Genomic DNA, 15,871 nt, shown 5'->3' with positions numbered 1-15,871 from the left:
AGCAGTATCTATATTAGACAAAATAGATTTTAAAACAAAGACTAACAGGAGACAAAGAAGGGCATTACACAATGATAAGGGATCAACCCAGCAAAAAGATATAACAATTGTAAATATCTATGCACCCAACATCACAGCACCTAAATACAAAAAGCAGATATTAACAGACATAAAAGGAGAAATTGACAGCAATACAATAATAGTAGGAGACTTTAATACCCTACTTACATCAAAAAATACATCATCCAGGATGAAAATCAACAGGGAAATAACAAATATATACAGAACATTCCATCTCAAAACAACAGAATACACATTCTTTTTAAGTGCAAATGAAATATTCTCCAGGATAGATCACATGTTAGGCCACAAAATATGACTGAAGAAGACTGACATCATCTGCATCTTTCCTGGCCACATGGTTTAAACTGGAAAGCAATCACAAGAAAAAAAAACTAGAAAAAATACAAATATGTGGACGCTAAACAGCATGCTACTAAACAACCAATGGATCACTGAAGAAATTAAAAATGAAAATACAATGGACACAGCGAAATCAGTTCTAGGAGGGAAATTTATACCAATTTATAGGTCTACCTCAAGAAACAAAAATCTCAAGTAAATGACCTAACTTACATATAAAGTAACTAGAAAAAGGACAAATAAGAACAAATGTGAACAGAAGAATGGAAATAATAAAGATCTGAGCAGAAATAAATGAAAGAGACAAAAACAATAGAAAAGATCAATGAAACCAGGAGCTGGTTCTTTGAAAAGATAAACAAAACTGATAAACCTTTAGCTGGACTCATCACGAAAAAAAAAGGACTCAAATAAAATCAGAAATGAAAGAGAACAACTGATACCACAGAAATACAAAGGATTATAAGAGAGTACTATGAAAAATTATATGCCAACAAATTGGACAATCTAGGGAAATGGATAAATTCCTAGAAATATACAATCTTCCAAAACTGAATTAAGAAGAAATAGACAATTTGGAGAGACCAATTGCTAGTAACAAAATTGAATGTGTAATCAAAAACTACCAACAAAGTCTTAGACCAGGTGGCTTCACAGGTGAATTCTACCAAACATTTAAAGAAGAGTTAATACCTATTCTCCTCAAACTATTCTAAAAAGTAGAAGAGGAAGGAAAGTTTTCAAAAACATTCTATGAGGCCAGCATTACCTTGATACCTAAACCAGACAAAGATACCACACAAAAAAGGAGAACTTCAGGCCAGTATCTCTGATGAACATAAAAGCAAGAAATCCTCAATAAAAATGTTAACAAACTACATTCCACAATATATTAAAAATACAATCAAGTAGGACTTATTCTGGGGATGCAAGAATGGTTCAACGTTCAAAAATCAGCATATACTACATTTAACACAATGGAGAATAAAAATCATATAATCTTCTCAATAGATGCAGAAAAAACATTTGATAAAATTCAACATTTGTTAATAAAAACTCTTAACAAGGTGGATTTAGAGGGAACATACCTCAACATAATAAAGGCCATATATGAAAAACCCAGAGCTAACATTATACACAATGGTGAAAAACTGAGCTTTTCTCTAAGATCAGGAACAAGACCAGGAAGTCCACTCTTGACACTTTTATTCAACATAGTACTGAAAATCCTAGCCACAAGCAATCAGACAAGAAATAAAAGGTGTCCAAACTGGTAAGGAAAGAGTTAAACTGTTAAACTGTAACTGCTTGCAAATCACATACCATACATAGAAAAACCTTAAAGACTCCACCAAAAAATTATTAGAAGAAATGAATTCAGTAAAATTACAGGACACAAAATTAATACCTAGAGATTGATTGCATTTTTATATACTAATAAAAAAGTAGCAGAAAGAGAATTTAGAAAACCACTCCATTTATAATTACACCAAAAAGAATAAAATACCAGGGAATAAACTTAACTGAGGAGCTAAAAGACCTGTACTCTAAAATCTGTAATGCACTGATGAAAGAAATTGAAGATGACACAAATGGAACGATATTCCATGCTCATGGATTGAAAAATTAATACTGTTAAGTAAATATTGTTAAAGCAGTCTACAGATTCAATGCAATCCCTGTCAACAACCAAGAGCATTTTTCACAAAAGTACGACAAATAATACTAAAATTTACTGTATGGGACCACAAGACTCCAAATAGCGAAAGCATTCTTAAGAAGGAAGAACAAAGCTGGAGGTACCGCAATTCTAGATTTCAAGGAAACTACAAACTTTAGTAATCAAAACAGTATGATACTGGCACAAAAATAGACATGTAGTGCAATGGAAAAGAATAGAGATCCCAGAAATAATACCACACTTATATGGTCATTTAATCTACAACAAACAAGGTAAAAATATACAATGGGGAAAAGACCGACTCTTAACAAAGGGTGCTGGGAAAGCTGGACAGCGACATGTAAAAGAATGAAACTGGACTACTTTCTTAACACCATATACATGAATAAAATCAAAATGGATTAAAGACCTCAATGTGAGACCTGAAATCATATAACTGCTAGAAGAAAGCACAGGCAGTAATTTCTCTGACATCAGCCATTGCAATATTTTTCTAGATATGTCTCCTTAAGCAAGGGAAACAAAAGCAAAAATAAACTATTGGGACTACACCAAAATAAAAAGCTTTTGCACAGCAAAGGAAACCATCAAGAAAATGACAAGGCAACCTACCGAATAGAAGATATTTGTAAATGACATATCCAATAAGGGGTTTATATCCAAAATGTATCAACAATTTATACAACTCAATACCAAAAATAACCCAATTAAAAATGAGCAGAGGATATGAATAGATATTCTTCCAAAGAAGACATACAGATGGCAAGCACACACATGAAAAGATGTTGAACATCATTAATCCTTAGGGAAATATAAATCAAAACCACAATGAGATATCTTCTCACACTCTCAGAGAGGCTAGAATCAAAAAGACAATAAATAACAAGTTTCTGCAAGGATGTGGAGAAAAGGGAACCCTTATACACTATTGGCAGGAATGTAAGTTGATGCAGCCACTGTGGAAAACAGTATGGAGGTTCCTCAAAAAAATTAAAAATAGAACTACCATATGATCCAGTAATTCCACTACTGGGTATTTACCCAAAGAAAATGAAAACATTAATTTGAAAAGATATATGTTCCCCTATGTTTATTGCAGAATTATTAACAACTGCCAAGACAGGGAAGCAAACTAAGTATCTATTACAGATGAATGGATAAAGAAGATGGTATTTATATATAATGGAATATTACTGAGCTGTAAAAAAGAATGAAATCTTGCCATTTGTGACAACATGGATGGGCCTAGAGGGTATTATGTAAATGAAATAAGGTAGAAAAGACAAATGCTATATGATTTCACTTATATTTAAAATCTAAAAGAAAAAAAAAAAACCCAAACAAATGAATGAATGAACAAACAAAAAGCAGAAACAGACCCATAACTGCAGAGAACAAATTGATGGTTGCCAGAGGGGTGATGGCTGGGGGATGGGCAAAATGGGTGAAGAAGAGTGGGAAGTATAGACTTCCAGGTATGGAATGAATAAGTCATGGGAATAAAAGGTACAGCATAGGGAATATAGTCAATGATATTGCAATAGCATTGTGTGGTGACGGATAGTGCTTTACTTGTAGTGGTCATAGCATAATGTGTACATTTGTCAAATTACATGTATACCTGAAACTAATGTAACGTTGTGTGTCAATTATACAATTAAACAAGTTTTTAATTAGCCCCTTATGTTTCGATTAATAGTTTAGTAACCTTACTATATATATACATTTTGTCATAATCTAATTTCAAATTCTATTTGAAAAGATCAAGTTTGGCTTAGTGCTTCTTCCTTAATGAAAATCTAATGAAAGCAGTGAACTCTTTCCTAAGAAAATGCACATACACTTTGAACTTGAAAGTTTGCCTGAAGCATTTAGAGTTTAGGGACCATGGATATAATTCAATCATACTCTGCTCCACTATATTTCATCTGATTTTAGGGACACATGTTAATCACTCTTGCCACTCTCCAGAGACTCTCATTTTGATAGGCCTGGGTAGCTTATCCAATAGCTATGAAAGGAGCATACTACTGATCACCCACAAGGGGAGCCAGATGCTGAGAATTACAACTGTGGTGAACAGATGTCTTTGATGAAGAACAGCTCTGCATTATCACATGTTCTGAGTATAGAAATGTAATACATTTCTTTCTAATATGTTCTCTAAGAACATTGATCCCCTGTATTTCTTAAAATCATGCTTTCCAAAGGAAACCCAGACACATGGTCTGACAAAACATTATTTTGTGAACACTGGTTTATAAAATTGTGAGGACTTTAAATTCTGAATCCTGTACTGTACTCTAAATACTGTAGTACAGTATTGGACAAATGTAGTTTAAATACTGCATCTCTCAATATTTGTGAAATCTCTAGTTCTGAAACAATACCATCAACATTATCTTCCTTGTTTTCCAGTACTTTCTGTATGCTTAGTACTCTTCCAAACACTTTCAATATATTACCTCATTTAATCTTTACAGTAACCTTGCTGGTTTGGTACTATTATCCTATTTTACAAAAGGGGGAACTTTGTCAAAGGAAGATTAAGTAACTTGCCCCAGACCACACAGCTAGTTAATAGGTATTCAAACCTAGGGAGTCTGGCTCCAGGGTCGACACTCTGTTTGGTGATATTACCTCTCCTAGTCAAATCTATCTAGAAAACCTGTCACTTCTCAGAAAAGACAATTTCCTACTCATCTCTAAGTCATCAGGGGCCAATATGACCTAATAATTCAACATATATACATGACTCAGGCAGTTATTTAAGCCACACACACACAAATAAATAAATTAGACCCTTACTGGACCAATTCTTCGGGTAGTGTAGTTGATGGGTAGCCCGCCAACATACAGCATTCCCACAACATCCAGGATATCCGCTTTCTTGGGACTGATGGTTCTGTTGGAGGCATCATCTACATAAATAATTCCTTCTTGCTTAATTCGCATAATCTTAATCTATAAAAAGAAGAAGACTCATTAAAGCCAATCATGGATAAATTTCAAATACGCAGAGTGTAAGATGTAGGAACTTTCTGGATATTCGTCAGGAAAAATGAAAGAATTTACTAAGTGCCTAATATGTGTGAAATCCGTGTGAAATTAAACCAGTTTTTACAGAATATCCCACACTCTGTCTTTTCCGTGACTACCATCTCCAAAAGGGTACAAAATCATCCTGGGTGAGTTTTAGATGAAAGACTTTGCTATAGGTTGCCAAGGGAGCCTATGTATCAGGAGGCATGCATGTTGTCAGGAGCCTTGCTGATTGAGAGCTCGGTCCTGAATTAAGTGGGCTGCAAAATTCATGTCCGGTTTTAAACATGCATTTGTTTGAGCTAAGCCTGGTCTCCCCTGCACAATTTCAGGTCTGCTACATCCCTCTGCCTAATAGGCACTTCTCACGCGGAATGGAAGGAAGGGCTGCGCATCAAGGCTGCACAGCCGTTTCCACAGCAGCCGTGATTGGTACAAAGGGAGGGAGGAAGACGGACAGCTCCCTGATGCTGAAATTACAGCAGTGGGGTGAATTCTCTTTGGGGGCAGGGCGAAATCAGGGGTTGTCAAGACTGGCTTGGGCATAAAAAACTTCAGTCTGAGTTTAGGAAAAGGAACGGTGGCCCAGTCTAATGTTGGAGTACAATGATGGTTTAAAATGAATCTACATCAGGATTAGAATAATTAAGACCTCATTTTACACTTATCTATTCTGGTTTGGGAAGCAATTGTTTAAAAAAAAATCTTCAAAAATAAATCCCTCCTTAACTTGGCTGCTTATAGTATTTAAACTTTCTTTCTTAATCCCAGACGCATTGTGGACCAACAATATGTCAGTTTTTCAAGTGTCATGTTTATTCTATTAGCCAGAGAGGAGAATAAGCCTTAGTGAGAGCTCCTTCATGAAGATCTGTATTTGCTACTCATAAGCTCCCAGGCAAATAGGAAGATTCCATTTCTTATTTCCAAGATAACAAATTGATTGACTTTGCATTTGTATTGTATTTTTTCAGGTTCTCTGACTTTCTATAGGATATGCCAAGTCACAGTATGTTAATATATAAAATCCACCACCTAATAATATCAAACTCTCAAAATTAAACATTTTATTGGTCGACCGAGGGAAGCTTTACTGAATAGGCGATCACAGGTGCAGAAACAAATTCTGAGTTTTCATTTTAATCAGGCAGTATATTATCTATTTGCAGTCATGCCAAAGAGGACAGTAAGGTGGCAGATGATCCTTCTGTGCCCATAATAGTACCAGTTTCTGGGTGTAAGGCCAATGTTTTAAAAGTTGTTCCAGATGGCTATCGCTGGAAATGTGGCCCTAGAGCCCTTTAAACATGATCTAGCAGAGTCTCAGACTCTTGGTTTTCACAGACCAGTATGGGGTGTGATGGGGGAGGGGAGGGCAAGTGTTAGGGCCCATTTTAGTTTCCCAGCTTTTAAGTTCGTCAAATATTACTTCATAAAAGAGAGGCCATTTTGGCACCTTTTAAAAGGAAGAACATATAATCTCAGGATAAATATTACTCCTTTACATTGAAGACATAGAGCTAATTTAAGATTAACATGCTCCATCATCCCACATTTCTCACTGAGAGTAGCATGTCTTCAACGACCTGGCCCTGGTTTGTGGACAGATGTTTGGGAACCACAGCGGTACGGTAATAATGGCATCTTGTGGTACCACGATGCTGCATGTGAGTGCTCGAACATAAACCCACCCGGGTCCGATTACATTTCCCCAGGCTGGGCAACTGTTGTCTGTGGCGCTGGCTTTATTTTTAGCCTCAGCCACATTCCAGTAGCAGCAGGGTCAGGATCTACACTGGCAACATTGTATCTGCACCCGGGGAAGGCCGGGGGCTGCCACCCGGCATCCCCCTCAGGGGACACGGCCAACCTCCCATGGACTATTATTACCTTGTGCCACTGACCATCGTTGATTTTGGTGGGGATCATGGTGTGGGTGTCACCGCTTCCCAAGTCATAACTGAAATAGGGCAATCCATTTCTCAGCTGAACGGTAGCAAAATCCGCGTGATTGATCCGAGCCATGTAAAAAAGCAGGCCCGATTCAGCTTCCGTTCGCACTTCAAACTCAATTGTGAGGCTGCGGAAAGAAAGCACGCAAAATAAAACCGAAAAACAGAAGCATTCTTATTCTAAGATTAAGTTGCCTCTGATTCCGTAGGGGAATTTTCATAAAGGACAGTAAAACGTTCTCTGAGATGAGGACTTTCCAGGTGATTTCCAAATCCACTTTTCCTGCTGATTTCCAAAACTGAGCTCCGCAGGCTCAGGCCACTAGAATTCGATTCTCTATTGTACTCCGTGAATTAAAAAGCTTACTGTATTAAATCAGTGTAGTTGATTAAAACTTGAATAAGTGCAAATACTCAGTTCTTCCATTTATCAGTTCTTTTCCAATATCTCAGAATAATACATACCGGTTTTTAACTTTGGTGTCATCAAAAGCAATTGCAGTGTGGCTATTTCTCGAAAGCCCAAACTGCTTGCTCCCTAATAAAAGAGCTGGTTCTGATTCTGCTGCACAAGGACCCTGCAAAATTACCCAGGAGAGAAAGAGGAGATTATGGACTCTGCTCTTTAAAAATTTAATCCTGTTATCTAGTTATTTTATTTTCGCTTAATGTTCTCGTGTAATCTTACTGAAGCTCCTTAAGAAGAAAAATGGTCTCTTACTTATCTCTGTACTCTACCACATAGTAGACACTTCCTATGAAATATTCAGTGAGTGGGAATCCGTTTTCTTATACTGCACCCTTGAATTGCCAAATCAATATGCTCAAAAATATTTATTGATCAATTCATGTTTTCATTACCCTCTAAGAAAAAAAAACTGTTGATGTTTCTGAGAAAACTGGAGTTTCCTTTTCATGTTTACTTACTTATGAAGAGTTATAGTCTTCGAAGATGGGACGGGGAAAATGACAAGCTAGCCACCAAGTTATAAGAGTAGAAAAAATGTGTTCCTTCTTGCCCTCCCCATTTCTGTCTCCCACTATATTACTTCTTCTTGAAAATTATCCGTCTACTAGAAGGCTTCCATGAATTTAGACTTTCAAGATGGTGTATCTAAACTTGCAAGTCCGGCCATTTAGGCCCTGAGCCAGTTGCTAGGCAACCCAGTACATTTTTAATGTAACCCACCATATACCATTTCAACTGTCACTGTTCAAAGATCCACTTCCTGGGGTTCTTGGGAGGGAGAGCTCGGCGCAGGGCTGGCTTACTTGGTTTAATGCTCTGCTGTCACCATCTTGAGTTTCTTAATACTTTTTTTTTTGTAAAAGGGGCCCTGCACTTTCATTTTGCTCTGGACCCTGCAAATGATATAGCCAGTCCTGGTTGGGTGGACCGTGTTTGGCCAGCATAACCCTTAGCTCAGTAGATAATCAAGGCTCCTCAAATTACTGAAGTCATAATTCCTTTCTCTGTTCTCTCTTTTCACAAAAGAGCTTGAAGTACAGGCTGCTTCGGCAGTCTTTGAGAACACGCAGTACGCGAGAAAATAAATAACCTGCACACTCTCAAACAACACATCTGTTTTTAAGATCTGCACTTAATAGCTTTGGATGGGCCACTGCCCCAGTGAGCGCTGACTCAGCAGAGGTTCTCAAACAGCCCAAGGCAAGCTTTTGATGGCAGAATGTTCTTCTCAGATAGAAGATGAGATGAATCATCAGCGCACAGGACATTCTTACTTGATGAGGAAAAGCCTTGTTCTCTTTTCTCTTGAGCTTAGTCAAACGGAGCACGCTGCTACAGCAGGTAAAAGGCTTTAAGTGTTTGAAATGCTGTAAAATTGGTCTTCGTGGAAGTATTTCCCTTCTTGCTTCCCAGGAGATGGTCAATTACAAAGAGCAAACTGTGGCAGAAATTCATACAGATATGCAAAACCCAGTGGGTAGAGCAGGAAAATGCTATTTATTTGCACAGCTGAATAGCCTCTCTTGGAATCAACATGTGGCCCCTTTCTTATTACACTGCCTGTAAAAAGAGCCCAAATGGGAAGGCTTTGGTAGCTTAATGTCTCAGCCAGCCATGACGCTATTAATAGACTTGGGATCATTTATCAACCTCTCACCCTATTTCCTGTACAGAGGCCCACTGCTACAAACATTAGTAGCCTGCAGTCCTCCTCCGAAATCTCTAAGAGAATCCTCCCTGCTGTGAGTCCATCAGGGGCAAAATTTGGCTAAAACATCTCTAACCCGTCAGCTCTGAAAACTGGGAGATCAGAAAAGTCAATGGATGCTGAGGAATTAGGGAACCATGATGTGTGGCCAAAAAGAAAACCACCAGAAGGTTGTTATTGTTAATCATTGCAGTCACTCGTCTCGTTACTACATACAAATATTAATATAAAATAACTTTTCTAATATAATTTTTTAAATGATCCAAGTGGTGATTATAAAGATTAGGTATTTTATTGGTAGTAGCTGTAGGTCATGGAGAACTTTTGTCTTTATATATTTTGGGCACTGAGGCCCAAACGCCACGGGAAGCTTGCTTGCTGGTGGACTGGACAGAGATTTCCAGCACTGGCCCTGAGCTGATCAGCAGTTTTCTATCACATACTGTCAGATCTTCTAGATGCAGAAGACCCTGCTTACGTTATTTTAGGAAAACCTTTGACCAGAAAAGGACAGGGACTTCGTGAGGGTTCTTCTAAGAAGCATTACATGACGCTCCCACTGGAAATTGAGGAAGAAGACCAGTTCCTGCTTCACTTTTATAACAGGTGGATCTTGAGGAGCAGGTAGAAATGGTGGCTAATAAAACAGTGTCCTCATACTGGCCAATGTTGTAGGAGAGTGATAACAAACAGGTCACTCTACTAGGTAACCTCAAAGTCTAAAACCCATATGCTAAGTTCATTGTATGTTAAGGACACCCAGATTGATCTTTTATATCATCAATTTGCAACAGGATGGATATTATGAATATATCTTGAATAAAACGTCTATCACCTTCCTTTATAAAACTGGCAGTTGGAAGAGGACCGAGAAATGCTAGTAGAGGAGAATTTTTATTTATATGTAGTTTTGGATTTAAATGGGAAGACAGGGGTGCCTGGGTGGCTCAGTTGTTAAGCGTCTGCCTTCGGCTCAGGTCATGATCCCAGGGTCCTGGGATCGAGCCCCACATCGGGCTCCCTGCTCGGCGAGAAGCCTGGTTCTCCCTCTCCCACTCCCGCTGCTTGTGTTCCCTCTCTCGCTGTCTCTCTGTCAAATAAATAAATAAAATCTTAAAAAAAAATAAATGGGAAGACAATTTTCCCATAATGTTTTTGGTGAACATGTAGCCTTCTCCTCTCATTTGGTTAAAGGCAAGTAGGACTGGATCTTGTCTGCGCTGCCTCACTTTCCCCTGGGTGAGTCTGAAACCAGGCTGAACTTGGGACGCATGCAGGAGGGCACAGACCCCAGTGATTCCCCCCTCTCCCTAGAGCCCCTCAGAGGCCCCCTGCTCCTCCCACTGCTCAAGCATTGTGTTTTTTTCTCCCTCTAATATCTTAAAGTGAATCTGTGAGATGGAACAGAAAGTACCCCGTGGTTTGCACATAAATAAGATGATCTTATGCTTCCTAGAGAAATCAAATGGGTAAGAAAAAGGGTCTTCTAATGAGGTAATTCCAAGGAAGCTTTTTTTAAAAAAATTTTTTTAAAGATTTTATTTATTTATTTGAGAGAAAGTGCAAGCAGGGGGAGGGAGAGGGACAAGCAGACTCTGTGCTGAGCACAGAGCCTGGAGGGGGAAGCAGGTGGCTTCACAAACTGAACCAAAATCAAGAGCCTGATTCTTAACCAACTGAGTCACCTAGGTGCCCCTCTAAGGAAGCTTTGAAAAAGAATGATGGTTGCAAGACAAATTCCTCCACCAAGCTAATGTGAGCTGGAGGGAAGGCATCATCTTTATGGATGTGATACTTTACCTGTATTATTTTGGAAACACTTATCTTTGAAATGTATTAAAACAACAATAAAAAAAAAAACACAAAAAAACAACAAAAACCCCACAGGCTCATCAATCTCAACATGTTACAATCCTGCCACCTTGTGGGGGCTCTTTGAAGTACTGCTAGTGCATAAGGGGGGAAAATGGGATCTGGAGGACACGGTGTGCTTGCTTGTCTCTGTTTGGCAGGTGACAAGCTGTGGGCAGACAGGATTTGGGGGGGGGAGGTGGAAAGGGGGAGGTCTGAATGTGGCGGTGCACGTGCTGATCAGAGCAGTGGCATAGCTGGAGAGGACTGTGAAGGAAGCCACGCTTCCTAAAGCCGAGCTTCGGCAAATGGATCATGCCACAGATTAGTAACAGTGAAAACTTTTTCACCTCACAGTTACTCCATCTCCGGTCAGACTAAAGCAGTGGTCATTTCCAACTGCTGTTTGTTGGCTGACACTTGGACATGAGTTATTGGCTTCAGAGTAGCATGTGATTGGTAGGCAAGTGTTCCTTGAATTCAGATTGGTGCAGAACAGAGATTTAAATTGCATTTATCAAAACTGGCATCTTTGTTCTTGAAAGCACCGAGTGAATGATCATAAAAACTGCATCATTTTCTTCTTTCATGAGTCAGTAATCCCTCTAAAAAATGTGGGCTAAAATCACATCTGAGAATTTGGAGGTTTCTTTGTGATGCTCTTTTTTAATGGATGAATACTAAGTGGAAGATACTTTTTACAGCACTGACTTTAATGTTCTGAAATATAAAATCCCTACTCAAGCTGTTTATCGAGAAAGTGAATTATGTTACCACCCTGCACAGGAGCTCTTTTGGTAAATATTGGGCATTTGTAGTAATATTTACACACTAACGCCTGAATGGAGATTTCTTGTGGTATGGAAAATGTGTGTTTTCCCTTTAAATACATATCAGTGTCCAACTGATTCATCCTTTGGCATGGACTGTGCTTAGCTTTTAAAGTTGTAGTATTAAAGTTGCTAGAGAAATAGCTTCCTTTTGGTCTATTCTTTCCTTCTCTGCCTGCTTCTTTCCCCCAACTCTCCAAAGCCCTTAACAACACAGGGACTGTTCATGGCTATTTATATCACTGTTCTTAGTGTTCACATTTCAGATTTCAAGGTTCAAAATTCAACTTTCCAACGAGCTTCAAGTAAAAAAAATACAACCAGTTCATTGTATACAAATCTGCACAGGCCATGCCGGTTATAAAGACTTGGTATAAACACCCTATATACCTGCAGATGGTGTTTGTAGAAGTCTACAGTCCTCTCTAACCCCACCCAACCACCCTCTCTGAGAAATCTCCACAAATACAATATGTAGAAATATTTAATCCAGCTCTAAATGGACCAAAGAATAAGAGAAAAGCATAAAGGGAAGATGGGCTACCACACCATCAAATGAGATAATATACATACAATGCCCTCTGATCAATGGCGTTTTGGCCTATATTAATGATGGGACTGACATAGTCCACTTCATGGGGCAGGGCTTTCTCAGGATACCCTGAAACTGCACTGGGGTCTAGTGATTGCCATCCTCATGGTGTAAGATGTTGGCAGGGAGGGGTATGATGGTGTAAAGGAGAAGAAGGGGACCGAGAATAGGGGATCGTTTCTGTCCACTCTGCTAGAACAAAGAGAGGATAGTTCCTACGTCAGGAATTAACTTGTCTTAGTTCTTAACTACATTCTTACAATCTAAATTCTGATTCGAAAAAGGGAAGAAGATGGTGAGAAAGGAAAATGATGTGAGACTGGAGCTACAATAGCCATATCCTACTGGAGTCTGTTTTTTTTTTTAAAGATTTTATTTATTTGACAGAGACACAGAGAGAGAGGGAACACAAGCAGGGGGAGTGGGAGAGGGAGAAGCAGGCTTCCCGCCGAGCAGGGAGCCCCATGTGGGGCTCGATCCCAGGACCCTGGGATCATGACCTGAGCCGAAGGCAGACGCTTAACGACTGAGCCACCCAGGCGCCCCTGGAGTCTGTAATTGTTGAAACGTGGAATACTCACCCCCTTTTCTCCTGGCATTTGCTCTCCCCCTAAAAATGTGAAAAGCTAACTATTCCCACAGAAGAACGAGGCGTTACTGTGAGCCAGGCAATGTGCTGAGTGCTTTGTATACATTGTATCATTTATTGCCTCACGATAATCCTTGCAGGTAGATAGTGTCCTCCTTATTTTTCAATGGGTCAGTCTTACATTTAGAGAGGACAAGTAACCCGACAGTCCACTGAGTAAAAGTAGGTGGGCTATGGCAGGGCAGGTGGGCAGGTGGGCAGTTTCCAGACCACTGGAGTAAAGGCCAGTATGCTTCCTTAGTGGCCCCCAACGTGGAGGGCGTGAGGGGGGCCATTCACCACGTCGCACTTCCCCAGAGGGGAAATCAGCTATCTAGAGGGATGTTGCAGAGGAATAAAGGTTGAAAGCCACCGCTTTTGATTTCTCTTTTTAAAAAGTTATGAAAATAAAACACATGTAAGAATTTTCTTTTAGATGATGAAAATCATCTCTAGTCCATAATCCATCTGCTGTTAGCATCTGATATATTTCTTGCAAGGGTTTTTTTAATGCATTTTTCTATCTGTTGATGTAGATGTGATTATGCAGTATGTATGGCTTTATATCCTGTTTTTTCCATACTTACGACATGTCATCATCATTTTGTATTGTTTCAATTGAAAGATTTTATGTACAAGAATGTGATGACATATTAAAATTTGCATTTTATAGACCTGTTTTTACACTTCCAGAAACCACTAATCATTTTGTTTGGATGGCGTTTAATGGGACCCTGCCATGTTTCCAATTTTCAATCTTGAAAACTAAAAGTTTGTGTTTGTAGCCCACACTCCACACTTACCCCAACTGACCTCCACCCATACTCGCTCATTGTCATTTATATTAATGTCTGATTTCTCAGATCTGCTTCTCTGTCTCTCCCTTGCTAGCAATGATGATATCGTATTCATTTTTGCATTTAGTAGGCTCTTAACAGATTATGTTATAAATTGTCAAACCTCTAACTTTTAGTCACCTTTAAAAAGCTTCTCTCCACACAAAGAATGAAAATAAGAGAAAGAAATCAAATTAAAAGATATGTATAGTTCCATGATCTGAAACTGTAAAAATATAACTCAATAGGGATGGAAATTCTAAGAAATGTAATTATGACCACATAGCGTAAATAATTATAAAGTATAAGAGAAGGAGAGATAGCTGTTGGAATTTAGATATCTGGGTTTTAGTGCCAACTATCAATAATGTGTGTGATCACAGGCCATGAGGTACGTTCTAGGGCTTTGTTTTCCAATGTGTAAATTAAGAGTCAGAACCTTTAAGGTCTCTTCTAGCTCTGATGTTCTCAGGGTCTTTGTACACCAGCCCACAGGACTGCCACTCAACTTCTCTTTTGCTTTTGTCTTGTCTAAGTGGGATGCTCTGTTTTGGAAAAGTTAAAACATACACTGCTGAGAGAAAATGGAAATTGGAATTAGAACAGAAGGTTACAAGAAAACTTAAATGAGTTAAAATCTCCAGTCCCAGATGGGAAAGTATCTTTATTTTCAGAAAAAGGGAAAAAATGTGATCTCGAGAAACCATGGAGGGAAATGCTTGAGACTCCCTATAAAACACAGTTTGTGTGGGCACTTATAAAAGAAAAGCAATCACTGCGGACCAGCAAGCTTCTCCACCAGTTAACTGTACCAAGTCAAGATGGGCTGGCTGAGACACCTGATGCAAGAGAAGTTCAAGTCATACAAAGGTGCCCAAGATTGTGGTTGACTGAATAGGGGACCTGATGATGAGCTAATAGCGAGATCTGTTTAAAACATTAAAGTATTCTCAGGTGTAAAATATGAGGACAGACCAAAGGAACGAGAGGTACTGCTGTCCCCTGAACTGGGCACTTTGAGTAATACGGTCTTTTCTAGGTGCCACATTTTGAAAGGGATATTTCAAACTTAAGAATATTGATCAGTGGAAATATGGGAATTAGAAATTAGGTCACATGAGGGGGTGCCTGGGTGGCTCAGTCAGTTAAGCATCTGCCTTCAACTCAGGTCATGATCTCAGAGTCCTAGGATCGAGCCCCATGTTGGGCTCCCTGCTCAGCAGGGAGTCTGCTTCTCCCTCTCCCTCTGCCCCTACCCCCCACCCCCTGTGCTCTCTCTGTCTCTTTCTCAAATAAATAAAATCTTTAAAAAAATAAAATATTGGGTGCCTGGGTGGCTCAGTTGGTTAAGTATCTGCCTTCAGCTCAGGTCAGGATCCCAGGGTCCTCCAACAGAGTCGCACATTGGGCTCCCTGCTCAGCAGGGAGTCTGCTTTTCCCTCTCCCTCTGCTACTCCCCCTGCTCATGCTCGCTCTCTTGCACTCTCTCTCCCTCGCGTGCACGCACACTCTCTTTCTCTCAAAGTGGGAGGACGGGTTAGCCTGGTGATGGGTATTAAAGAGGGCTTGTTCTGCATGGAGCACTGGGTGTTATACGCAAACAATGAATCATGGAACACTACATCAAAAACTAATGATGTAATGTATGGTGATTAACATAACATAATAATAATAAAAAAAATCTTAAAAAAAAAACAGTATGGAGTTTCCTCAAAAAGTTGAAAACAGAGCTACCGTATGACCCAGCAATTGCACTACTGGGTATTTACCCCAAAGATACAAAAGTAGTGATCCGAAGGGGTATGTGCACCCCAATGTTTATAGCAGCAATGTCCACAATAGCCAAACTAGGGAAAGAA

The 15,871-nt window shown here is 39.3% G+C and overlaps 1 protein-coding gene across 1 annotated transcript in view; it reads right to left on the bottom strand.

The window, feature by feature from the left end:
* Nucleotides 1–15,871, bottom strand: part of LAMA2 (laminin subunit alpha 2) — a 576,425-nt gene that overhangs the window by 15,603 nt on the left and 544,951 nt on the right. Inside the window, exons 59-61 of the mRNA XM_081828983.1 lie at nucleotides 7,564–7,676; nucleotides 7,037–7,226; nucleotides 4,913–5,068 (exon numbers count right to left, since the gene is read on the bottom strand). Coding sequence (XP_081685109.1) covers nucleotides 4,913–5,068; nucleotides 7,037–7,226; nucleotides 7,564–7,676 — 459 coding nt within the window. The remainder of the gene's footprint in view (nucleotides 1–4,912; nucleotides 5,069–7,036; nucleotides 7,227–7,563; nucleotides 7,677–15,871) is intronic.

The sequence above is a fragment of the Leptonychotes weddellii genome, chromosome 8, assembly GCF_054177405.1.
Source record: "Leptonychotes weddellii isolate Sample4059 chromosome 8, ASM5417740v2, whole genome shotgun sequence".
In the NCBI taxonomy this organism is placed as follows: Eukaryota; Metazoa; Chordata; class Mammalia; order Carnivora; family Phocidae; genus Leptonychotes; species Leptonychotes weddellii.
Note: the sequence above shows the minus strand (reverse complement) of the source record. Positions and strands in the feature narration are given on the sequence as shown.